This window comes from Salmo salar, chromosome 21 (genome assembly GCF_965601325.2).
Source record: "Salmo salar chromosome 21, fSalSal1, whole genome shotgun sequence".
Taxonomy (NCBI): domain Eukaryota; kingdom Metazoa; phylum Chordata; class Actinopteri; order Salmoniformes; family Salmonidae; genus Salmo; species Salmo salar.
Genome location: NC_138311.1, coordinates 59617797 through 59645067, shown reverse-complemented (window position 1 = coordinate 59645067; position 27271 = coordinate 59617797). Strand labels below are relative to the sequence as shown.

At 41.5% G+C, this 27271-nt stretch overlaps 1 protein-coding gene across 1 annotated transcript; it reads right to left on the bottom strand.

The window, feature by feature from the left end:
- Positions 1 to 24076, bottom strand: LOC106582588 (CASP8 and FADD-like apoptosis regulator). Its single transcript, XM_045704948.2, has 11 exons — positions 23656 to 24076; positions 22925 to 23236; positions 22468 to 22573; positions 20231 to 20366; positions 18208 to 18275; positions 18030 to 18096; positions 17849 to 17901; positions 13132 to 13210; positions 1441 to 1630; positions 978 to 1307; positions 1 to 674 (listed from the first exon to the last, which is right to left on the bottom strand). The coding sequence occupies exons 2-11, from the start codon at positions 23224 to 23226 to the stop codon at positions 545 to 547; spliced, it is 1461 nt and encodes a 486-aa protein (XP_045560904.2). The 5' UTR covers positions 23227 to 23236; positions 23656 to 24076; the 3' UTR covers positions 1 to 544.
- Between the last annotated feature and the right edge of the window lie 3195 nt (positions 24077 to 27271).

The window sequence follows — 27271 nt, the reverse complement described above, 5'->3', positions numbered from 1 at the left end:
TTTTAGGTCTACGTTTTATTACTACTTATCAGGCTTGGCTACATTTAAAAATGCACAGATCTGAATTCACATTATTTTCTCAAATCCTTCATCCATCCTTCAGTAAAAAGAAAAACATGGCTTGAATAAATACATAGTAAATACATAGTAAAAAATACTGAATCTGTTTTTAGTGCACTACTTCCTCGTTAGCTGCTCTATGTGATGCAATTCAGTTGTCGCTAGTAGAGGGTACTGTTGTGGTTATCAACGCTGCCAGTAGAGGGTGCTGTTGTGGTTATCAACGCTGCCCGTAGAGGGTGCTGTTGTGGTTATCAACGCTGCCCGTAGAGGGTGCTGTTGTGGTTATCAAAGCTGCCAGTAGAGGGTGCTGTTGTGGTTATCAACGCTGCCCGTAGAGGGTGCTGTTGTGGTTATCAAAGCTGCCAGTAGAGTTTGCTGTTGTGGTTATCAAAGCTGCCAGTAGAGGGTGCTGTTATATACTGTATAATATAATCTAGTACTGCTCAGTGGTTATACAGTAGAACAAACTATATTGTGGTTCCTATAACATGTAGAGATTCTTCCTGAGTGTGTGTCTCAGATTAATGTTATATCTGGCTCCTGGATTCCTTCTGTTGTGGTCGAAGATCACCCCGTTCATCTCTGTATGAACATCCACTAGATGGGTTCTCCTGCAAGAAAAGCAAAGCACCCGTTAGATTCATGATTACACTACAGGCATTAGTTTATTCACTGCAATTCAAGCAAACTTGAAATGTAATCTTTGATGGGTTTTTTTTGGTCTAAATGTTGTACCATTAAACATACTACAAAAACTGCAGACTGAAACTTTAGAGACCTCAGTGAGCAAAACCTGGTTGAAAATATGTATTTTTCAATCAGCATTTTCACTCTGGGCTGGAACAAAATGATGTCTCATTTTCAATATCTATGACTGAAACATCTCTGTTTGATTGACATGTCGCGGTCAGCACCTCCTCTGTCCAGTCAGAACAGCCTCTCTCAGGGCCTGCAGGTACACAGACCGATGGTCCTTCTCCTCCAGCTGACCCTCATCTGTCCAGCAGTGGCTCCAGAAGACATCTGCGTCGGCAGGGACCGTCTCCACGCTGAGAGGTTCCTCATACCCGTCTGTCTCCAGATCCTCCTCCCTGTGAGGAGGGTGACCCGTGGGCCTGGAGGAGCAGCCCTGGGAGCCAGACACACTATAGGTCTGGATGAAGAACAGCTTGGGTTTGCCAGCCAGCCTGGGGCAGTAGTCAGGGGTGAAGAGGCGTCGGACGGTGTCAAGGCGTACCCCGAGCCTGTTAAATAAAATGTACAATAATTATAATAAGATATGACTTACGAGTCATGTGTGCATACATTTTTTTAGTATGGGTGGACCCAGTGGGAATCAAACCCACAACCCAAGTGTGGCAAGTTGCCATGCTTTACCTGTGGGAGTCTGTAGCCAGCAGGTCGGTAGCAGTACCACGGCTGATGATGCAGCAGGCGAAGGCATCCACTTCCTGGTTCTCCCTCGGTTGGGCAGCCTGCCTGAGAAGAGAAAGGGTATCCTCTACACTCGGCCACTTAACCAGGGTCACCTTGAATTGGAGCCCGTTGAACATCTCCTCCAACATGTCTGGTGGGAAGAAGATCATCATCACCGTTACATCATCACCGTTACATCATCACCGTTACATCATCACCGTTACATCATCACCGTTACATCATCACCGTTACATCATCACCGTTACATCATCACCGTTACATCAACACTGTTACATCAACACCGTTACATCATCACTATTATATCATCACCGTTACATCATCACCGTTACATCATCACCGTTACATCATCACCGTTACATCATCACCGTTACATCATCACCGTTACATCATCACCGTTACATCAACACTGTTACATCATCACTGTTACATCAACACTGACACATCATCACTGACACATCATCACTGTTACATCATCACTGTTACATCATCACTGTTACATCAACACTGACACATCATCACTGACACATCATCACTGACACATCCTCACTGTTATCTGTCTACAGTAGACTCAGCATGTGTTATCTGTCTACAGTAGACTCAGCATGTGTTATCTGTCTGTACAGTAGACTCAGCATGTGTTATCTGTCTGTACAGTAGACTCAGCATGTGTTATCTGTCTACAGTAGACTCAGCATGTGTTATCTGTCTACAGTAGACTCAGCATGTGTTATCTGTCTCTACAGTAGACTCAGCATGTGTTATCTGTCTGTACAGTAGACTCAGCATGTGTTATCTGTCTACAGTAGACTCAGCATGTGTTATCTGTCTACAGTAGACTCAGCATGTGTTATCTGTCTGTACAGTAGACTCAGCATGTGTTATCTGTCTGTACAGTAGACTCAGCATGTGTTATCTGTCTGTACAGTAGACTCAGCATGTGTTATCTGTCTACAGTAGACTCAGCATGTGTTATCTGTCTCTACAGTAGACTCAGCATGTGTTATCTGTCTACAGTAGACTCAGCATGTGTTATCTGTCTACAGTAGACTCAGCATGTGTTATCTGTCTCTACAGTAGACTCAGCATGTGTTATCTGTCTACAGTAGACTCAGCATGTGTTATCTGTCTCTACAGTAGACTCAGCATGTGTTATCTGTCTACAGTAGACTCAGCATGTGTTATCTGTCTACAGTAGACTCAGCATGTTATCTGTCTACAGTAGACTCAGCATGTGTTATCTGTCTACAGTAGACTCAGCATGTGTTATCTGTCTCTACAGTAGACTCAGCATGTGTTATCTGTCTACAGTAGACTCAGCATGTGTTATCTGTCTGTACAGTAGACTCAGCATGTGTTATCTGTCTACAGTAGACTCAGCATGTGTTATCTGTCTACAGTAGACTCAGCATGTGTTATCTGTCTACAGTAGACTCAGCATGTGTTATCTGTCTCTACAGTAGACTCAGCATGTGTTATCTGTCTGTACAGTAGACTCAGCATGTGTTATCTGTCTACAGTAGACTCAGCATGTGTTATCTGTCTACAGTAGACTCAGCATGTGTTATCTGTCTACAGTAGACTCAGCATGTGTTATCTGTCTGTACAGTAGACTCAGCATGTGTTATCTGTCTACAGTAGACTCAGCATGTGTTATCTGTCTACAGTAGACTCAGCATGTGTTATCTGTCTACAGTAGACTCAGCATGTGTTATCTGTCTACAGTAGACTCAGCATGTGTTATCTGTCTACAGTAGACTCAGCATGTGTTATCTGTCTACAGTAGACTCAGCATGTGTTATCTGTCTACAGTAGACTCAGCATGTGTTATCTGTCTACAGTAGACTCAGCATGTTATCTGTCTCTACAGTAGACTCAGCATGTGTTATCTGTCTACAGTAGACTCAGCATGTGTTATCTGTCTACAGTAGACTCAGCATGTGTTATCTGTCTACAGTAGACTCAGCATGTGTTATCTGTCTGTACAGTAGACTCAGCATGTGTTATCTGTCTACAGTAGACTCAGCATGTGTTATCTGTCTACAGTAGACTCAGCATGTGTTATCTGTCTACAGTAGACTCAGCATGTGTTATCTGTCTACAGTAGACTCAGCATGTGTTATCTGTCTACAGTAGACTCAGCATGTGTTATCTGTCTACAGTAGACTCAGCATGTGTTATCTGTCTACAGTAGACTCAGCATGTGTTATCTGTCTGTACAGTAGACTCAGCATGTGTTATCTGTCTACAGTAGACTCAGCATGTGTTATCTGTCTGTACAGTAGACTCAGCATGTGTTATCTGTCTACAGTAGACTCAGCATGTGTTATCTGTCTACAGTAGACTCAGCATGTGTTATCTGTCTGTACAGTAGACTCAGCATGTGTTATCTGTCTACAGTAGACTCAGCATGTGTTATCTGTCTACAGTAGACTCAGCATGTGTTATCTGTCTACAGTAGACTCAGCATGTGTTATCTGTCTACAGTAGACTCAGCATGTGTTATCTGTCTACAGTAGACTCAGCATGTGTTATCTGTCTACAGTAGACTCAGCATGTGTTATCTGTCTACAGTAGACTCAGCATGTTATCTGTCTCTACAGTAGACTCAGCATGTGTTATCTGTCTACAGTAGACTCAGCATGTGTTATCTGTCTACAGTAGACTCAGCATGTGTTATCTGTCTACAGTAGACTCAGCATGTGTTATCTGTCTGTACAGTAGACTCAGCATGTGTTATCTGTCTACAGTAGACTCAGCATGTGTTATCTGTCTACAGTAGACTCAGCATGTGTTATCTGTCTACAGTAGACTCAGCATGTGTTATCTGTCTACAGTAGACTCAGCATGTGTTATCTGTCTACAGTAGACTCAGCATGTGTTATCTGTCTACAGTAGACTCAGCATGTGTTATCTGTCTACAGTAGACTCAGCATGTGTTATCTGTCTACAGTAGACTCAGCATGTGTTATCTGTCTACAGTAGACTCAGCATGTGTTATCTGTCTCTACAGTAGACTCAGCATGTGTTATCTGTCTCTACAGTAGACTCAGCATGTGTTATCTGTCTGTACAGTAGACTCAGCATGTGTTATCTGTCTACAGTAGACTCAGCATGTGTTATCTGTCTACAGTAGACTCAGCATGTGTTATCTGTCTACAGTAGACTCAGCATGTGTTATCTGTCTACAGTAGACTCAGCATGTGTTATCTGTCTGTACAGTAGACTCAGCATGTGTTATCTGTCTACAGTAGACTCAGCATGTGTTATCTGTCTACAGTAGACTCAGCATGTGTTATCTGTCTCTACAGTAGACTCAGCATGTGTTATCTGTCTACAGTAGACTCAGCATGTGTTATCTGTCTACAGTAGACTCAGCATGTGTTATCTGTCTACAGTAGACTCAGCATGTGTTATCTGTCTGTACAGTAGACTCAGCATGTGTTATCTGTCTACAGTAGACTCAGCATGTGTTATCTGTCTACAGTAGACTCAGCATGTGTTATCTGTCTACAGTAGACTCAGCATGTGTTATCTGTCTCTACAGTAGACTCAGCATGTGTTATCTGTCTACAGTAGACTCAGCATGTGTTATCTGTCTACAGTAGACTCAGCATGTGTTATCTGTCTACAGTAGACTCAGCATGTGTTATCTCTCTGTACAGTAGACTCAGCATGTGTTATCTGTCTACAGTAGACTCAGCATGTGTTATCTGTCTACAGTAGACTCAGCATGTGTTATCTGTCTACAGTAGACTCAGCATGTGTTATCTGTCTCTACAGTAGACTCAGCATGTGTTATCTGTCTACAGTAGACTCAGCATGTGTTATCTGTCTACAGTAGACTCAGCATGTGTTATCTGTCTACAGTAGACTCAGCATGTGTTATCTGTCTACAGTAGACTCAGCATGTGTTATCTGTCTACAGTAGACTCAGCATGTGTTATCTGTCTGTACAGTAGACTCAGCATGTGTTATCTGTCTGTACAGTAGACTCAGCATGTGTTATCTGTCTACAGTAGACTCAGCATGTGTTATCTGTCTACAGTAGACTCAGCATGTGTTATCTGTCTACAGTAGACTCAGCATGTGTTATCTGTCTACAGTAGACTCAGCATGTGTTATCTGTCTGTACAGTAGACTCAGCATGTGTTATCTGTCTACAGTAGACTCAGCATGTGTTATGTCTCTACAGTAGACTCAGCATGTGTTATCTGTCTACAGTAGACTCAGCATGTTATCTGTCTCTACAGTAGACTCAGCATGTGTTATCTGTCTACAGTAGACTCAGCATGTGTTATCTGTCTACAGTAGACTCAGCATGTGTTATCTGTCTACAGTAGACTCAGCATGTGTTATCTGTCTCTACAGTAGACTCAGCATGTGTTATCTGTCTCTACAGTAGACTCAGCATGTGTTATCTGTCTTACAGTAGACTCAGCATGTGTTATCTGTCTACAGTAGACTCAGCATGTGTTATCTGTCTACAGTAGACTCAGCATGTGTTATCTGTCTACAGTAGACTCAGCATGTGTTATCTGTCTACAGTAGACTCAGCATGTGTTATCTGTCTGTACAGTAGACTCAGCATGTGTTATCTGTCTACAGTAGACTCAGCATGTGTTATCTGTCTACAGTAGACTCAGCATGTGTTATCTGTCTTACAGTAGACTCAGCATGTGTTATCTGTCTACAGTAGACTCAGCATGTGTTATCTGTCTCTACAGTAGACTCAGCATGTGTTATCTGTCTACAGTAGACTCAGCATGTGTTATCTGTCTACAGTAGACTCAGCATGTGTTATCTGTCTACAGTAGACTCAGCATGTGTTATCTGTCTGTACAGTAGACTCAGCATGTGTTATCTGTCTACAGTAGACTCAGCATGTGTTATCTGTCTACAGTAGACTCAGCATGTGTTATCTGTCTACAGTAGACTCAGCATGTGTTATCTGTCTCTACAGTAGACTCAGCATGTGTTATCTGTCTACAGTAGACTCAGCATGTGTTATCTGTCTACAGTAGACTCAGCATGTGTTATCTGTCTACAGTAGACTCAGCATGTGTTATCTGTCTGTACAGTAGACTCAGCATGTGTTATCTGTCTACAGTAGACTCAGCATGTGTTATCTGTCTACAGTAGACTCAGCATGTGTTATCTGTCTACAGTAGACTCAGCATGTGTTATCTGTCTCTACAGTAGACTCAGCATGTGTTATCTGTCTACAGTAGACTCAGCATGTGTTATCTGTCTACAGTAGACTCAGCATGTGTTATCTGTCTACAGTAGACTCAGCATGTGTTATCTGTCTACAGTAGACTCAGCATGTGTTATCTGTCTACAGTAGACTCAGCATGTGTTATCTGTCTGTACAGTAGACTCAGCATGTGTTATCTGTCTGTACAGTAGACTCAGCATGTGTTATCTGTCTACAGTAGACTCAGCATGTGTTATCTGTCTACAGTAGACTCAGCATGTGTTATCTGTCTACAGTAGACTCAGCATGTGTTATCTGTCTACAGTAGACTCAGCATGTGTTATCTGTCTGTACAGTAGACTCAGCATGTGTTATCTGTCTACAGTAGACTCAGCATGTGTTATCTGTCTACAGTAGACTCAGCATGTGTTATCTGTCTCTACAGTAGACTCAGCATGTGTTATCTGTCTACAGTAGACTCAGCATGTGTTATCTGTCTACAGTAGACTCAGCATGTGTTATCTGTCTCTACAGTAGACTCAGCATGTGTTATCTGTCTACAGTAGACTCAGCATGTGTTATCTGTCTACAGTAGACTCAGCATGTGTTATCTGTCTACAGTAGACTCAGCATGTGTTATCTGTCTCTACAGTAGACTCAGCATGTGTTATCTGTCTACAGTAGACTCAGCATGTGTTATCTGTCTACAGTAGACTCAGCATGTGTTATCTGTCTACAGTAGACTCAGCATGTGTTATCTGTCTCACAGTAGACTCAGCATGTGTTATCTGTCTACAGTAGACTCAGCATGTGTTATCTGTCTACAGTAGACTCAGCATGTGTTATCTGTCTACAGTAGACTCAGCATGTGTTATCTGTCTGTACAGTAGACTCAGCATGTGTTATCTGTCTACAGTAGACTCAGCATGTGTTATCTGTCTGTACAGTAGACTCAGCATGTGTTATCTGTCTACAGTAGACTCAGCATGTGTTATCTGTCTTACAGTAGACTCAGCATGTGTTATCTGTCTACAGTAGACTCAGCATGTGTTATCTGTCTTACAGTAGACTCAGCATGTGTTATCTGTCTACAGTAGACTCAGCATGTGTTATCTGTCTACAGTAGACTCAGCATGTGTTATCTGTCTACAGTAGACTCAGCATGTGTTATCTGTCTACAGTAGACTCAGCATGTGTTATCTGTCTACAGTAGACTCAGCATGTGTTATCTGTCTACAGTAGACTCAGCATGTGTTATCTGTCTACAGTAGACTCAGCATGTGTTATCTGTCTACAGTAGACTCAGCATGTGTTATCTGTCTACAGTAGACTCAGCATGTGTTATCTGTCTGTACAGTAGACTCAGCATGTGTTATCTGTCTACAGTAGACTCAGCATGTGTTATCTGTCTACAGTAGACTCAGCATGTGTTATCTGTCTACAGTAGACTCAGCATGTGTTATCTGTCTACAGTAGACTCAGCATGTGTTATCTGTCTTACAGTAGACTCAGCATGTGTTATCTGTCTACAGTAGACTCAGCATGTGTTATCTGTCTACAGTAGACTCAGCATGTGTTATCTGTCTACAGTAGACTCAGCATGTGTTATCTGTCTACAGTAGACTCAGCATGTGTTATCTGTCTACAGTAGACTCAGCATGTGTTATCTGTCTACAGTAGACTCAGCATGTGTTATCTGTCTCTACAGTAGACTCAGCATGTGTTATCTGTCTCTACAGTAGACTCAGCATGTGTTATCTGTCTACAGTAGACTCAGCATGTGTTATCTGTCTCTACAGTAGACTCAGCATGTGTTATCTGTCTCTACAGTAGACTCAGCATGTGTTATCTGTCTACAGTAGACTCAGCATGTGTTATCTGTCTCTACAGTAGACTCAGCATGTGTTATCTGTCTACAGTAGACTCAGCATGTGTTATGTCTCTACAGTAGACTCAGCATGTGTTATCTGTCTACAGTAGACTCAGCATGTGTTATCTGTCTGTACAGTAGACTCAGCATGTGTTATCTGTCTACAGTAGACTCAGCATGTGTTATCTGTCTGTACAGTAGACTCAGCATGTGTTATCTGTCTGTACAGTAGACTCAGCATGTGTTATCTGTCTGTACAGTAGACTCAGCATGTGTTATCTGTCTCTACAGTAGACTCAGCATGTGTTATCTGTCTCTACAGTAGACTCAGCATGTGTTATCTGTCTACAGTAGACTCAGCATGTGTTATCTGTCTACAGTAGACTCAGCATGTGTTATCTGTCTGTACAGTAGACTCAGCATGTGTTATCTGTCTACAGTAGACTCAGCATGTGTTATCTGTCTACAGTAGACTCAGCATGTGTTATCTGTCTACAGTAGACTCAGCATGTGTTATCTGTCTACAGTAGACTCAGCATGTGTTATCTGTCTACAGTAGACTCAGCATGTGTTATCTGTCTTACAGTAGACTCAGCATGTGTTATCTGTCTACAGTAGACTCAGCATGTGTTATCTGTCTACAGTAGACTCAGCATGTGTTATCTGTCTACAGTAGACTCAGCATGTGTTATCTGTCTACAGTAGACTCAGCATGTGTTATCTGTCTACAGTAGACTCAGCATGTGTTATCTGTCTGTACAGTAGACTCAGCATGTGTTATCTGTCTACAGTAGACTCAGCATGTGTTATCTGTCTCTACAGTAGACTCAGCATGTGTTATCTGTCTACAGTAGACTCAGCATGTGTTATCTGTCTACAGTAGACTCAGCATGTGTTATCTGTCTACAGTAGACTCAGCATGTGTTATCTGTCTGTACAGTAGACTCAGCATGTGTTATCTGTCTACAGTAGACTCAGCATGTGTTATCTGTCTCTACAGTAGACTCAGCATGTGTTATCTGTCTACAGTAGACTCAGCATGTGTTATCTGTCTCTACAGTAGACTCAGCATGTGTTATCTGTCTACAGTAGACTCAGCATGTGTTATCTGTCTCTACAGTAGACTCAGCATGTGTTATCTGTCTACAGTAGACTCAGCATGTGTTATCTGTCTGTACAGTAGACTCAGCATGTGTTATCTGTCTACAGTAGACTCAGCATGTGTTATCTGTCTGTACAGTAGACTCAGCATGTGTTATCTGTCTCTACAGTAGACTCAGCATGTGTTATCTGTCTTACAGTAGACTCAGCATGTGTTATCTGTCTACAGTAGACTCAGCATGTGTTATCTGTCTACAGTAGACTCAGCATGTGTTATCTGTCTACAGTAGACTCAGCATGTGTTATCTGTCTACAGTAGACTCAGCATGTGTTATCTGTCTGTACAGTAGACTCAGCATGTGTTATCTGTCTACAGTAGACTCAGCATGTGTTATCTGTCTGTACAGTAGACTCAGCATGTGTTATCTGTCTACAGTAGACTCAGCATGTGTTATCTGTCTACAGTAGACTCAGCATGTGTTATCTGTCTACAGTAGACTCAGCATGTGTTATCTGTCTACAGTAGACTCAGCATGTGTTATCTGTCTGTACAGTAGACTCAGCATGTGTTATCTGTCTACAGTAGACTCAGCATGTGTTATCTGTCTGTACAGTAGACTCAGCATGTGTTATCTGTCTGTACAGTAGACTCAGCATGTGTTATCTGTCTACAGTAGACTCAGCATGTGTTATCTGTCTACAGTAGACTCAGCATGTGTTATCTGTCTGTACAGTAGACTCAGCATGTGTTATCTGTCTGTACAGTAGACTCAGCATGTGTTATCTGTCTACAGTAGACTCAGCATGTGTTATCTGTCTGTACAGTAGACTCAGCATGTGTTATCTGTCTGTACAGTAGACTCAGCATGTGTTATCTGTCTACAGTAGACTCAGCATGTTATCTGTCTACAGTAGACTCAGCATGTGTTATCTGTCTACAGTAGACTCAGCATGTGTTATCTGTCTACAGTAGACTCAGCATGTGTTATCTGTCTACAGTAGACTCAGCATGTGTTATCTGTCTACAGTAGACTCAGCATGTGTTATCTGTCTCTACAGTAGACTCAGCATGTGTTATCTGTCTGTACAGTAGACTCAGCATGTGTTATCTGTCTGTACAGTAGACTCAGCATGTGTTATCTGTCTGTACAGTAGACTCAGCATGTGTTATCTGTCTCTACAGTAGACTCAGCATGTGTTATCTGTCTGTACAGTAGACTCAGCATGTGTTATCTGTCTGTACAGTAGACTCAGCATGTGTTATCTGTCTACAGTAGACTCAGCATGTTATCTGTCTACAGTAGACTCAGCATGTTATCTGTCTACAGTAGACTCAGCATGTGTTATCTGTCTACAGTAGACTCAGCATGTGTTATCTGTCTACAGTAGACTCAGCATGTGTTATCTGTCTGTACAGTAGACTCAGCATGTGTTATCTGTCTACAGTAGACTCAGCATGTGTTATGTCTCTACAGTAGACTCAGCATGTTATCTGTCTACAGTAGACTCAGCATGTGTTATCTGTCTACAGTAGACTCAGCATGTGTTATCTGTCTACAGTAGACTCAGCATGTGTTATCTGTCTCTACAGTAGACTCAGCATGTGTTATCTGTCTACAGTAGACTCAGCATGTGTTATCTGTCTACAGTAGACTCAGCATGTGTTATCTGTCTGTACAGTAGACTCAGCATGTGTTATCTGTCTGTACAGTAGACTCAGCATGTGTTATCTGTCTACAGTAGACTCAGCATGTGTTATCTGTCTGTACAGTAGACTCAGCATGTGTTATCTGTCTGTACAGTAGACTCAGCATGTGTTATCTGTCTACAGTAGACTCAGCATGTTATCTGTCTACAGTAGACTCAGCATGTGTTATCTGTCTACAGTAGACTCAGCATGTGTTATCTGTCTACAGTAGACTCAGCATGTGTTATCTGTCTACAGTAGACTCAGCATGTGTTATCTGTCTACAGTAGACTCAGCATGTGTTATCTGTCTCTACAGTAGACTCAGCATGTGTTATCTGTCTGTACAGTAGACTCAGCATGTGTTATCTGTCTGTACAGTAGACTCAGCATGTGTTATCTGTCTGTACAGTAGACTCAGCATGTGTTATCTGTCTCTACAGTAGACTCAGCATGTGTTATCTGTCTGTACAGTAGACTCAGCATGTGTTATCTGTCTGTACAGTAGACTCAGCATGTGTTATCTGTCTACAGTAGACTCAGCATGTTATCTGTCTACAGTAGACTCAGCATGTTATCTGTCTACAGTAGACTCAGCATGTGTTATCTGTCTACAGTAGACTCAGCATGTGTTACCTATCTACAGTAGACTCAGCATGTGTTATCTGTCTACAGTAGACTCAGCATGTGTTATCTGTCTACAGTAGACTCAGCATGTGTTATCTGTCTACAGTAGACTCAGCATGTGTTATCTGTCTACAGTAGACTCAGCATGTGTTATCTGTCTACAGTAGACTCAGCATGTGTTATCTGTCTCTACAGTAGACTCAGCATGTTATCTGTCTGTACAGTAGACTCAGCATGTGTTATCTGTCTACAGTAGACTCAGCATGTGTTACCTATCTACAGTAGACTCAGCATGTTATCTGTCTCTACAGTAGACTCAGCATGTTATCTGTCTGTACAGTAGACTCAGCATGTGTTATCTGTCTGTACAGTAGACTCAGCATGTGTTATCTGTCTACAGTAGACTCAGCATGTGTTATCTGTCTACAGTAGACTCAGCATGTTATCAGTCTACAGTAGACTCAGCATGTTATCTGTCTACAGTAGACTCAGCATGTGTTATCTGTCTACAGTAGACTCAGCATGTGTTATCTGTCTACAGTAGACTCAGCATGTGTTATCTGTCTACAGTAGACTCAGCATGTGTTATCTGTCTCTACAGTAGACTCAGCATGTGTTATCTGTCTGTACAGTAGACTCAGCATGTGTTATCTGTCTCTACAGTAGACTCAGCATGTGTTATCTGTCTGTACAGTAGACTCAGCATGTGTTATCTGTCTGTACAGTAGACTCAGCATGTGTTATCTGTCTACAGTAGACTCAGCATGTGTTATCTGTCTGTACAGTAGACTCAGCATGTGTTATCTGTCTACAGTAGACTCAGCATGTGTTATCTGTCTACAGTAGACTCAGCATGTGTTATCTGTCTACAGTAGACTCAGCATGTGTTATCTCTCTACAGTAGACTCAGCATGTGTTATCTGTCTACAGTAGACTCAGCATGTGTTATCTGTCTACAGTAGACTCAGCATGTTATCTGTCTACAGTAGACTCAGCATGTTATCTGTCTGTACAGTAGACTCAGCATGTGTTATCTGTCTACAGTAGACTCAGCATGTGTTATCTGTCTACAGTAGACTCAGCATGTTATCTGTCTACAGTAGACTCAGCATGTTATCTGTCTGTACAGTAGACTCAGCATGTGGACTCTCACCTCCATCACTGCCAACACAGTCTATGATGAGACATTCACCTCGTGGGTCTGACTGGAGCCTGTACACATCCACTGGGCTCTACAGAACAGAGGGGCAGGCACAGTATTGTAAATGCACCATGCACGTAAGGTTTTTGTCCCAAATGGCACCCTATTCCCTATTTAGTGCACTACTTTTGACCAGGGCCAATTGGGCTGTAGTATAAAGTAGTGCACTATATAGGGAACAGGGTGCCATTTGGGATACTGTCTACCCGTTTCATGTTAAACACTAAAAGAAAACCATTGGCACATAATTTCACAACATTTATGAGAATTTCTCCCCCCCAAAAAACAGTATGTGTATTACCTGGTAGAACACTATGTATATTACCTGGTAGAACACTATGTATATTACCTGGTAGAACACTATGTATATTACCTGGTAGAACACTATGTATATTACCTGGTAGAACACTATGTATATTACCTGGTAGAACACTATGTATATTACCTGGTAGAACACTATGTATATTACCTGGTAGAACACTATGTATATTACCTGGTAGAACACTATGTATATTACCTGGTAGAACACTATGTATATTACCTGGTAGAACACTATGTATATTACCTGGTAGAACACTATGTGTATTACCTGGTAGAACACTATGTATATTACCTGGTAGAACACTATGTATATTACCTGGTAGAACACTATGTATATTACCTGGTAGAACACTATGTATATTACCTGGTAGAACACTATGTGTATTACCTGGTAGAACACTATGTATATTACCTGGTAGAACACTATGTATATTACCTGGTAGAACACTATGTATATTACCTGGTAGAACACTATGTATATTACCTGGTAGAACACTATGTATATTACCTGGTAGAACACTATGTATATTACCTGGTAGAACACTATGTATATTACCTGGTAGAACACTATGTATATTACCTGGTAGAACACTATGTATATTACCTGGTAGAACACTATGTATATTACCTGGTAGAACACTATGTATATTACCTGGTAGAACACTATGTATATTACCTGGTAGAACACTATGTGTATTACCTGGTAGAACACTATGTGTATTACCTGGTAGAACACTATGTATATTACCTGGTAGAACACTATGTATATTACCTGGTAGAACACTATGTATATTACCTGGTAGAACACTATGTATATTACCTGGTAGAACACTATGTATATTACCTGGTAGAACACTATGTATATTACCTGGTAGAACACTATGTATATTACCTGGTAGAACACTATGTATATTACCTGGTAGAACACTATGTGTATTACCTGGTAGAACACTATGTGTATTACCTGGTAGAACACTATGTATATTACCTGGTAGAACACTATGTATATTACCTGGTAGAACACTATGTATATTACCTGGTAGAACACTATGTATATTACCTGGTAGAACACTATGTATATTACCTGGTAGAACACTATGTATATTACCTGGTAGAACACTATGTATATTACCTGGTAGAACACTATGTATATTACCTGGTAGAACACTATGTATATTACCTGGTAGAACACTATGTATATTACCTGGTAGAACACTATGTATATTACCTGGTAAAACAGTATGTGTTTTACCTGGTAGAACACTATGTATATTACCTGGTAGAACACTATGTGTATTACCTGGTAGAACACTATGTATATTACCTGGTAGAACACTATGTATATTACCTGGTAGAACACTATGTGTATTACCTGGTAGAACACTATGTATATTACCTGGTAGAACACTATGTATATTACCTGGTAGAACACTATGTATATTACCTGGTAGAACACTATGTATATTACCTGGTAGAACACTATGTATATTACCTGGTAGAACACTATGTATATTACCTGGTAGAACACTATGTATATTACCTGGTAGAACACTATGTATATTACCTGGTAGAACACTATGTATATTACCTGGTAGAACACTATGTATATTACCTGGTAGAACACTATGTGTATTACCTGGTAGAACACTATGTATATTACCTGGTAGAACACTATGTGTATTACCTGGTAGAACACTATGTATATTACCTGGTAGAACACTATGTATATTACCTGGTAGAACACTATGTATATTACCTGGTAGAACACTATGTATATTACCTGGTAGAACACTATGTGTATTACCTGGTAGAACACTATGTATATTACCTGGTAGAACACTATGTATATTACCTGGTAGAACACTATGTGTATTACCTGGTAGAACACTATGTATATTACCTGGTAGAACACTATGTATATTACCTGGTAGAACACTATGTATATTACCTGGTAGAACACTATGTATATTACCTGGTAGAACACTATGTGTATTACCTGGTAGAACACTATGTATATTACCTGGTAGAACACTATGTATATTACCTGGTAGAACACTATGTATATTACCTGGTAGAACACTATGTATATTACCTGGTAGAACACTATGTATATTACCTGGTAGAACACTATGTATATTACCTGGTAGAACACTATGTATATTACCTGGTAGAACACTATGTATATTACCTGGTAGAACACTATGTATATTACCTGGTAGAACACTATGTATATTACCTGGTAGAACACTATGTATATTACCTGGTAGAACACTATGTGTATTACCTGGTAGAACACTATGTGTATTACCTGGTAGAACACTATGTGTATTACCTGGTAGAACACTATGTATATTACCTGGTAGAACACTATGTATATTACCTGGTAGAACACTATGTATATTACCTGGTAGAACACTATGTATATTACCTGGTAGAACACTATGTATATTACCTGGTAGAACACTATGTATATTACCTGGTAGAACACTATGTATATTACCTGGTAGAACACTATGTATATTACCTGGTAGAACACTATGTGTATTACCTGGTAGAACACTATGTGTATTACCTGGTAGAACACTATGTGTATTACCTGGTAGAACACTATGTGTATTACCTGGTAGAACACTATGTGTATTACCTGGTAGAACACTATGTGTATTACCTGGTAGAACACTATGTATATTACCTGGTAGAACACTATGTATATTACCTGGTAGAACACTATGTATATTACCTGGTAGAACACTATGTATATTACCTGGTAGAACACTATGTATATTACCTGGTAGAACACTATGTATATTACCTGGTAGAACACTATGTATATTACCTGGTAGAACACTATGTATATTACCTGGTAGAACACTATGTGTATTACCTGGTAGAACACTATGTATATTACCTGGTAGAACACTATGTATATTACCTGGTAGAACACTATGTATATTACCTGGTAGAACACTATGTGTATTACCTGGTAGAACACTATGTATATTACCTGGTAGAACACTATGTATATTACCTGGTAGAACACTATGTATATTACCTGGTAGAACACTATGTATATTACCTGGTAGAACACTATGTATATTACCTGGTAGAACACTATGTATATTACCTGGTAGAACACTATGTATATTACCTGGTAGAACACTATGTATATTACCTGGTAGAACACTATGTATATTACCTGGTAGAACACTATGTATATTACCTGGTAGAACACTATGTATATTACCTGGTAGAACACTATGTATATTACCTGGTAGAACACTATGTATATTACCTGGTAGAACACTATGTATATTACCTGGTAGAACACTATGTATATTACCTGGTAGAACACTATGTATATTACCTGGTAGAACACTATGTATATTACCTGGTAGAACACTATGTGTATTACCTGGTAGAACACTATGTATATTACCTGGTAGAACACTATGTATATTACCTGGTAGAACACTATGTATATTACCTGGTAGAACACTATGTATATTACCTGGTAGAACACTATGTATATTACCTGGTAGAACACTATGTATATTACCTGGTAGAACACTATGTGTATTACCTGGTAGAACACTATGTATATTACCTGGTAGAACACTATGTATATTACCTGGTAGAACACTATGTATATTACCTGGTAGAACACTATGTATATTACCTGGTAGAACACTATGTATATTACCTGGTAGAACACTATGTATATTACCTGGTAGAACACTATGTATATTACCTGGTAGAACACTATGTATATTACCTGGTAGAACACTATGTATATTACCTGGTAGAACACTATGTATATTACCTGGTAGAACACTATGTATATTACCTGGTAGAACACTATGTATATTACCTGGTAGAACACTATGTGTATTACCTGGTAGAACCCTATGTATATTACCTGGTAGAACACTATGTATATTACCTGGTAGAACACTATGTATATTACCTGGTAGAACACTATGTATATTACCTGGTAGAACACTATGTATATTACCTGGTAGAACACTATGTGTATTACCTGGTAGAACACTATGTATATTACCTGGTAGAACACTATGTGTATTACCTGGTAGAACACTATGTATATTACCTGGTAGAACACTATGTATATTACCTGGTAGAACACTATGTATATTACCTGGTAGAACACTATGTATATTACCTGGTAGAACACTATGTATATTACCTGGTAGAACACTATGTATATTACCTGGTAGAACACTATGTATATTACCTGGTAGAACACTATGTATATTACCTGGTAGAACACTATGTATATTACCTGGTAGAACACTATGTATATTACCTGGTAGAACACTATGTATATTACCTGGTAGAACAACCTTTTTCTTTCAGGCTCTGCAATGTTTTCGTTCTCTGTAGCTGGAATGACAGAATGACAGAATGACAGCTGCTTTCTACAGAGGATATAATTGTTTTTAATGAACATTAATCATGATAAACAGTTGGAATTTTAAAGAAACCTCTGCTGCGGAATGAAAGTACCTTACTGTTTTGTGTGGACTGCTCTTGTCTTGAATGACACGATACAGAGGAGGCAGTGGGCATGGGATTGGACTGAGGGACAGAAATCACTGTTAGAGAAACATCCTTTACAGAAAGCTGTGGTAGAGGCGAGAGAAGGTTTCCCTGTCTCAAAACGAGGTGGTGTTGTAGTGATGTACTCACTGGAGTCCTGATCCACTGCTGCTGGGCCAGGTGAGGCATCACCACTGCTCTATGTTGTGGTGTTCCAACTACAACAAGGTGCACAGGAAGAAGTATTTCCAAACAGGATGTAACAGAGTTTGGTTCAGGTTGAGAACAAGGGCCATATTAGTATCAAGCGTCTGAGAGTAGGAGTTCTGATTTACAGTGTGTTCAGAAAGTATTCAGACCCCTTGACTTTTTTAAACATTTTGTTACATTACAGCCTTATTCTAAAATGTATTAAATCGTTTTTTTCCCCTCATCAATCTACACACAATACCCCATAATGACATCACATTACCCCATAATGACATCACAATACCCCATAATGACATCACAATACCCCATAATGACATCACAATACCCCATAATGACATCACATTACCCCATAATGACATCACAATACCCCATAATGACATCACAATACCCCATAATGACAAAACAAAAACAGGTTTTTAGAACTATTTGACAATGTATAAAAAAACTAAAACTGAAATATTACATTTCCATAAGTATTCAGACCCTTTACTCAGAATTTTGTTGAAGCACCTTTGGCGGCGATTTAAGCCTTGATTCTAATTGCGTTTTACGCTACAAGCTTGGCTCACCTGTATTTGGGGAGTTTCTCCCATTCTTCTCAGCAGATCCACTCAAGCTATGTCAGGTTGGATGTGGAGCATCGCTGCACAGCTATTTTCAGGTCTCTCCAGAGATGTTCGATCGGGTTCAAGTCTGGGCTCTGGCTGGGCCACTCAAGGACATTCAGAGACTTGTCCTGAAGCCACTCCTGCATTGTCTTGGCTGTGTGCTTAGGGTCATTGTCCTGTTGGAAGGTGAACCTTCACCCCAGTCTGAGGTCCTGAGCGCTCTGGAGCAGGTTTTCATCAAGGATCTTTCTGTACTTTGCTTTGTTCATCTTTCCCTCGATCCTGACTAGTCTCCTAGTCCCTGCCGTGGAAAAACATCCTCACAGCATGATGCTGCCACTTCCATGCTTCACCGTAGGGATGTTGCCAGGTTTCCTCCAGACGTGACGCTTGGCATTAAGGCCAAAGAATTCAATCTTGGTTTCATCAGACCAGACAATCTTGTTTCTCACGGTCTGAGAGTCCTTTAGGTGCCTTTTGGCAAACTCCAAGCGGGCTGTCATGTGCGTTTTACTGAGGAGTGGCTTCTTTCTGGCCACTCTACCATAAAGGCCTGATTGGTGGAGTGCTGCAGAGATGGTTTTCCTTCTGGAAGGTTCTCCCATCTCCACAGAGGAACTCTGGAGCTCTGTTAGAGTGACCATCAGGTTCTTGGTCACCTCCCTGACTAAGGCCCTTCTCCCCCGATTGCTCAGTTTAGCCGGCCGAGCAGCTCTAGGAAGAGCCTTGGTGGTTCCAAACGTCTTCTATTTAAGAATGATGGAGGCCACTGTGTTCTTGGGGACCTTCAATGCTGCAGAAATGTTTTGGTACCCTTCCCCAGATCTGTGCCTCGACACAATCCTGTCTCTGAGCTCTACGGACAATTCCTTCGACCTCATGGCCTGGTTTTTGCTCTGACGTGCACTGTCAACTGTGGGACCTTCTATAGACAGGTGTGTGCCTTTCCAAATCATGTCCAATCAATTGAATTTACCACAGGTGGACTCCAATCAAGTTGTAGAAACATCTCAAGGATGATCAATGCAAACAGGAAGCACCTGAGCTCAATTTCGAGTCTCATAGTAAAGGGTCTGAATACTTATGTAAATAGGTTATTTTATTTATTTTTTTAAAATTCTAAACCCCTGTTTTCACTTTGTCATTATGGGGTATTGTGTGTAGATTGATGAAGAAAACATTTAATTGAATCCATTTTAGAACAAGGTTGTAAGGTAACAAAATGTGGAAAAAGTCAAGGGGTCTGAAAACTTTCCGAATGCGCTGTAGAATCCATTTAGCCACTAGATCACCTAATCTGAGACGCTTGATAAGTCCTCCAGCTCCGCCAAGGTGGGCCCTTTCCTAATTCTTACCTGATGTCAGGTACCTTTTAACCTTCCTGGCCAGGTCAACCCTGCTGATGTCCCTCAGACATTGTTCTATCAGCTCCACCCTCTCAGAAGACACTCTGTCCAGCTTCTCCAGGTCATCTATGACATCCAGGAAACTCTGTCACACAGAGAGAGAAAGGATATGAAATGGTTCAAAAAAACATTCCAGAACATCTGTTTCTGGATCTTCTGGACAGACACTGATTATGAACTCCTGTTGTTGTTGTTGTAACTGTCATATTGTTGTCCTGTTGTTGTTTTGTCTTACTTAAGCAATACCCTATACCCTCTCCCTCAACATGATCAAGACAAAAGAGATGATTGTGGACTACAGGAAAAGGAGGACCGAGCACGCCCCCATTCTCATCGACGGGGCTGTAGTGGAGCAGGTTGAGAGCTTCAAGTTCCTTGGCGTCCACATCACCAACAAACTAACATGGTCCAAGCACACCAAGACAGTCGTGAAGAGGGCACGACAAAACCTATTCCCCCTCAGGAGACTGAAAAGATTTGGCATGGGTTCCTCAGATCTTCAAAAGGTTCTACAGCTGCACCATCGAGAGCATCCTGACGGGTTGCATCACTGCCTGGTACTTAAAGCAATACTTGACTACTTTACTACTCCATACTGGCAGCTTGGTTTGTGTTTCGTAAAAGAAAATCCATTAAAATCAAATAAAAACATTCCATATGTCACGTCCTGACCAGTAAAGGGGGGTATTTGTTAGTGTAGTTTGGTCAGGACGTGGCAGGGGGGTATTTGTTATTGTAGTTTGGTCAGGACGTGGCAGGGGGGTATTTGTTATTGTAGTTTGGTCAGGACGTGGCAGGGGGTTATTTGTTATTGTAGTTTGGTCAGGACGTGGCAGGGGGGTATTTGTTATTGTAGTTTGGTCAGGACGTGGCAGGGGGGTATTTGTTATTGTAGTTTGGTCAGGACGTGGCAGAGGGGGTATTTGTTATTGTAGTTTGGTCAGGACGTGGCAGGGGGGGTATTTGTTAGTGTAGTTTGGTCAGGGCGTGGCAGGGGGGTATTTGTTAGTGTAGTTTGGTCAGGGCGTGGCAGGGGGGTATTTGTTATTGTAGTTTGGTCAGGACGTGGCAGGGGGGTATTTGTTATTGTAGTTTGGTCAGGACGTGGCAGGGGGGTATTTGTTAGTGTAGTTTGGTCAGGACGTGGCACGTGGCAGGGGGGGTATTTGTTATTGTAGTTTGGTCAGGACGTGGCAGGGGGTATTTGTTATTGTAGTTTGGTCAGGACGTGGCAGGGGGGGTATTTGTTAATGTAGTTTGGTCAGGGCGTGGCAGGGGGGTATTTGTTATTGTAGTTTGGTCAGGACGTGGCAGGGGGGTATTTGTTATTGTAGTTTGGTCAGGACGTGGCAGGGGGGTATTTGTTAGTGTAGTTTGGTCAGGATGTGGCAGGGGGGTATTTGTTAGTGTAGTTTGGTCAGGACGTGGCAGGGGGTTATTTGTTAGTGTAGTTTGGTCAGGACGTGGCAGGGGGGTATTTGTTATTGTAGTTTGGTCAGGACGTGGCAGGGGGTATTTGTTATTGTAGTTTGGTCAGGATGTGGCAGGGGGGTATTTGTTATTGTAGTTTGGTCAGTGCGTGGCAGGGGTGGTGTTAGGGAGTGTTTCGGGGTTTGTTGGGCTATGTTCTATGTTAGTATATTTCTATGTTAGTTCTAGTATGTCTAGTTCTATGTTTAGTTAATGGGGTTGACCTTCAATTGGAAGCAACTGCTCCTCGTTTCCTATTTAAGAGAGGGGGTGTTTTTCTATGGGGTTTTGTGGGTAGTTGTTCCTTAGTGTTTGTTGCACCTGACAGGACTGTTTTGTTCTTCTTGTGTTCACGTATTTAGTTGTTTCTCCTTCTTCAAAATAAAAAGAAGATGAGTAAACACATTCCCGCTGCGCTTTGGTCCGATCCTTACGACAACCGTGACAGAACTACCCACCACAAACGGACACCATAACAACTAGATCTTCAGGAAACATACCACAGAAGAAGAGGAATGTTCCCACACTCCATTACAGCATACCTAGTGGTATTTACATTGCAGAAGAGGAATGTTCCCACACTCCATTACAGCATACCTAGTGGTATTTACATTGCAGAAATCCCCCACCCACAAAGCAGAAATGTTTCATGACATAATCACATCAAGCTTCTCAGTAATGAAATAAAATGTAAAATGTCTGAACCAAGCCTTTACCTTGACTCTGGTCAGCCTCTCTCTGGATAAAGAACCACTCAGCAGAAACTTGAGCGATTCCAGGTCTTCTGTCCCCATGTCTTCGCTCACATCAGACATCAACACTCTGTAACCAGGAAACAGAAAAGCTTCATAGACAGAACTCCATTTTTACATTTTAGTCATTTAGCAGACGCTCTTATCCAGAGCGACTTACAGTAGTGAATGCATACATTTCATTTCATTTTTTTTTTTTATTAAAAAAAAAATTGTACTGGCCCCCCGTGGGAATCGAACCCACAACCCTGGCGTTGCAAACACCATGCTCTACCAACTGAGCCACAGGTAACTCCATGGGATATATCTACTAATGAAGACCGCGATGAATGAGACTGTAAAGAATGTTTGCTCTATTGTGTGTGTGTTGTTATCCTGTAAAAGACAATAGCAGAATTCATGCCTAAGGAATAAATCTCACCTGTACTCTGACAAAGCTCGGTTCTGTCCCAGAATCCCTTCCACTTCCTGTTTACTAACATGAAACACTTTTTTCAGCAGATCAAAGCGCCTCAGTCTGAACAGAAGTTCCACCAGGTACAGCTGATCCACCTGTCCTCTGCTCAGCCAGGAAGTTAGCACCTCTCTCACGTGATCAGAACCAGAGCTGTCAGTGTCCTGGGATCCACACAGGTACAGGAGCCTCCTGCACTCACCTGAGCTCAGGTCCTCACATATCCTGCTGATCACCTGATATAACTGTCCGTTAGCCATAGAACTCATCAAGGAGTCTCTGAAAGGGGAAAACACGGAATGATTTTATGGATAGAAAATGATGTAAACTTCATTCTTTCTAAATGGGTACTTGCATCATAGATCTATGGCCCATTTGAAATTAAAAGCGAATTGAATTGGCAAATATAATGTGTAGGCTACTGCTTACTTGCATAGTTATGTCGTTCCCAGACTCACGCTGTGCACAATAGACTAGTACCTTAGTTATTATCACAGGCAGATTTTACTATTATTGAACCTGCATGTGGCCAATAGGTGAAAATATACAGGCAGCACATACATATGGCGAACGGTGGAAAATGAAAGTTAGACGAGGCATGAAACCAACCAGAAATGAATTATTCAAAGGTTAATAAAAAACGAATATTTCAGAGAAAATGAACAGTTAGTTATATCGCAAATGAAAAATATGAATACCTTTTAGAGTAGGACACAGCGGAGTCTGTTGCATGAAGACTGAGAAATGAGATGATTATAATGACGAATTGAAGTTTCGCGTATTACGAAATGGAAAGCGCAAATGGGGAAGGTCATCTCCAATTCTGTGTAAACCACCCACGCTGGAAATTACACTTTAATGTCGGTCTGGGTGGCGGGATCACGGAACTGACTCAATATTGGTCATAAAGCATTTTAATAAATTAGTCACCGATAAATATATGCTAAAACCTGCTCAGAGCGAAAGTGAAAGTTACTACGCCACCAGGCTCCTCCGCAAAGACCCGTGTCTGCATCCAGATGGCTGCCAGTACTGCCTTCCCTTCTGAAAATAAAGAAAAACCCTTGACTGAATAGGTGTTTCCAAACTTTGGACTGGTACTGTATATTCAAGCAATATGACACCTCCCGTTTATGGTATATGGCCAATATACCACTGCTCAGGGGCGGAAATCCCGGGGGGGACGGGGGACACACGACCCCCCCCATCCTGGGAAAAATATGATTTGTCCCCCCCAATATATCACTGAAACATAACTATGTAATTTAAATAATATTAATAATACGCAATGAAAGCAATTGTGCTGATTATAGACACTTAATAGCGCGTTTTTAAGTTTCAAAAGATTGCGACCCCCCCACCCTTTGCCTCACAATGGTTTGATCCACTGCCAGTTCCTTAGCTTGCGAGGTAACAGAGGGGTCGTATCTACTGTCTGAAAGGCACTCAATGCACGTAACTGATGTGAGGTTAATCCAGTCAATCGCGCACACACACTAGCTGAATATGCAGAGCTAGCGCGCAAATATTAACTATTAAGCTAGCTAGTACCTATTCCATTTATGTGGCGTCATCAAAGATGGAATCTTTGCTATTGTCAATTTATTCCAAGATCAGCATGCATGTAAGTTAGTGCTTCAAAGTCCCTGTGATAAGGTTAGCGATAAACTGAACAGAACTACACTCTCTTCTACCATTGTTTTAAATATATTTAATGGTCTCGTTGCAAAAGCTAAATTGTCGCAAGGGAACTTTTATTTATATATTTTATTTCACCTTTATTTAACCCGGGTAGCAAAGATTATAGCAAACACCACTGAATTGGTGCTCGCTAGCTTTGCAAATTCAGCTATTGTTAGAAGCCAGCCAATATGAAACAAACGATTGAACTCATACAGCTGTCAACTCTTGTCACTGCAATCCGTTTCACATTTGCTAGCTACCTTTTAGATCGAAGCCCATATAGAATGATAGAAGATAAGATGATAGAAGCCCATCTCCTACTGTAAATAACCTACATACTGTGTGTGTGTAGCCAACCAGGTAGAAAAATGGCAGAAAAAATGGCAGAAAAAAAGACGGACATCAGAGTATCTGACCACCAAAACGCAAAGTAAGAACCCTAGTAGCCTAATATCTCAAAGACTAGTTGATAAAATGTTCATAAGAAAGAAATTAAATTCTAATGGAAATGTTTCACAATGATGTCATTAGGCAGAGCAGGCAACAGATGGCACACAGACAGCAGAGTTGGGGACAGATATGCAGGGACAGACTGGCAGAGACAGGGAGTCTCAGGTAAGTTTGTTGAGTCTTTGTTTGGCAACATTATGAAAGGTTCTCCATTTTTTTTACTTGTAAAATAGGAACATAATTGGAAAATGCCATGGATACCCCCACTCTCAACTTAAACTGGTGACTGAACTAAGATTTGTTAAAGGCAATGGTATTGCTGTTGTGATTAGTTGTGTAGTTTTGGGTACCGGTAGTTAGGAGTACGGCAAACACCTTATTTCTTTAGTTCCTCAATATACATTTCCCATATTACAATGTAGGCTATGTGTTACAGCACTACTTTTGGTGTCCCCCTCAGGAATTGCTCTTGAGAAAATTTAATGTAATTGTCCCCTCCAAAGTTGATATCAGATTTTCGCCCCTGCCACTGCTAAGGGCTGTATCCAGGCACTCCGCGTTGCGTCATATCGAACAGCCCTGAGCAGTGGTATATTGGCCATATACCATAAACGGGAGGTGTCATATTGCTTGAATATACAGTACCAGTCCAAAGTTTGGAAACACCTGCTCAGTCAATGTTTTTTCTTTATTTGTACTATTTTCTACAGTGTTAGAATATTAGTGAAGTCATCAAAACTATGAAATAACACATCATGTAGAATCATGTAGTAACCAAAAAAAGTGTTAAACAAATCAAAATATATTTTATATTTGAGATTCTTCAAAGAAGCCACCCTTTGCCTTGATGACAGCTTTGCACACTCTTGGCATTCTCTCAACCAGCTTCATGAGGTTGTCACCTGGAATGTATTTCAATTAACAGGTGTGCCTTGTTAAAAGTTCATTTGTGGAATTTATTTCCTTCTTAAATGCCAATCAGTTGTGTTGTGACAAGCAGTGGCGGTTCTAGACCATTTCAACTGGGGGGGGGGCCAAGCTGGGGCCAGTTGTACTGTTAGAGGGGCCAGTTACATTAGACCTTATTGTTGTCATATCGTTTTCTTCACTGCATTAGCAGGCAAAAGACCATGTTCATAATCATCATCGTTGCCACTGTCTAATAACGGATGTAAAAAAAGAACGATAGCAAAAATTAGTTATGTCAAAATTATTTCATACTCCACATTTAGGGGGGGGCCACAAGGGGGGCGAAAATTGTTGTCACAGGGGCACTGGCCCCCCCCTGGCCCCCCCCATGACCATGCGAGTAGCAACAGCGCACAAAAGGGAGGGGGGGCCAATGTAAATAGTCCGGTGGACATTTTATTAATTGTTCAGCAGTCTGATGGCTTGGGGATAGAAGCTGTTCAGCAGTCTGATGGCTTGGGGGTAAAAGCTGTTCAGCGGTCTGGTGGCTTGGGGGTAAAAGCTGTTCAGCAGTCTGATGGCTTGGGGGTAGAAGCTGTTCAGCGGTCTGATGGCTTGGGGGTAAAAGCTGTTCAGCGGTCTGGTGGCTTGGGGGTAGAAGCTGTTCAGCAGTCTGATGGCTTGGGGGTAGAAGCTGTTCAGCAGTCTGATGGCTTGGGGGTAGAAGCTGTTAAGGAGTCTGATGGCTTGGGGGTAGAAGCTGTTCAGCAGTCTGATGGCTTGGGGGTAGAAGCTGTTCAGCAGTCTGATGGCTTGGGGGTAGAAGCTGTTCAGCAGTCTGATGGCTTGGGGGTAGAAGCTGTTCAGCAGTCTGATGGCTTGGGGGTAGAAGCTGTTCAGCAGTCTGATGGCTTGGGGGTAGAAGCTGTTCAGCAGTCTGATGGCTTGGGGGTAGAAGCTGTTAAGGAGTCTGATGGCTTGGGGGTAAAAGCTGTTCAGCAGTCTGATGGCTTGGGGGTAGAAGCTGTTCAGCGGTCTGATGGCTTGGGGGTAGAAGCTGTTCAGCAGTCTGATGGCTTGGGGATAGAAGCTGTTCAGCAGTCTAATGGCTTGGGGGTAGAAGCTGTTCAGCGGTCTGATGGCTTGGGGGTAGAAGCTGTTCAGCAGTCTGATGGCTTGGGGGTAGAAGCTGTTCCGCAGTCTGGTGGCTTGGGGGTAGAAGCTGTTCAGCAGTCTAATGGCTTGGGGGTAGAAGCTGTTCAGCAGTCTGAT

Bases quoted from the DNA above. Each gene is read 5' to 3' on its own strand.
- LOC106582588 (XM_045704948.2), bottom strand. From the start codon at position 23,226: ATGAGTTCTATGGCTAACGGACAGTTATATCAGGTGATCAGCAGGATA. The intron at 17,902-18,029 runs GTAAGGTACTTT...CTGTCATTCCAG, and splicing joins AGAGCAGTCCACACAAAACA to CTACAGAGAACGAAAACATT. The intron at 1,631-13,131 runs GTGAGAGTCCAC...TCTTCCCACCAG, and splicing joins CTGTGTTGGCAGTGATGGAG to ACATGTTGGAGGAGATGTTC.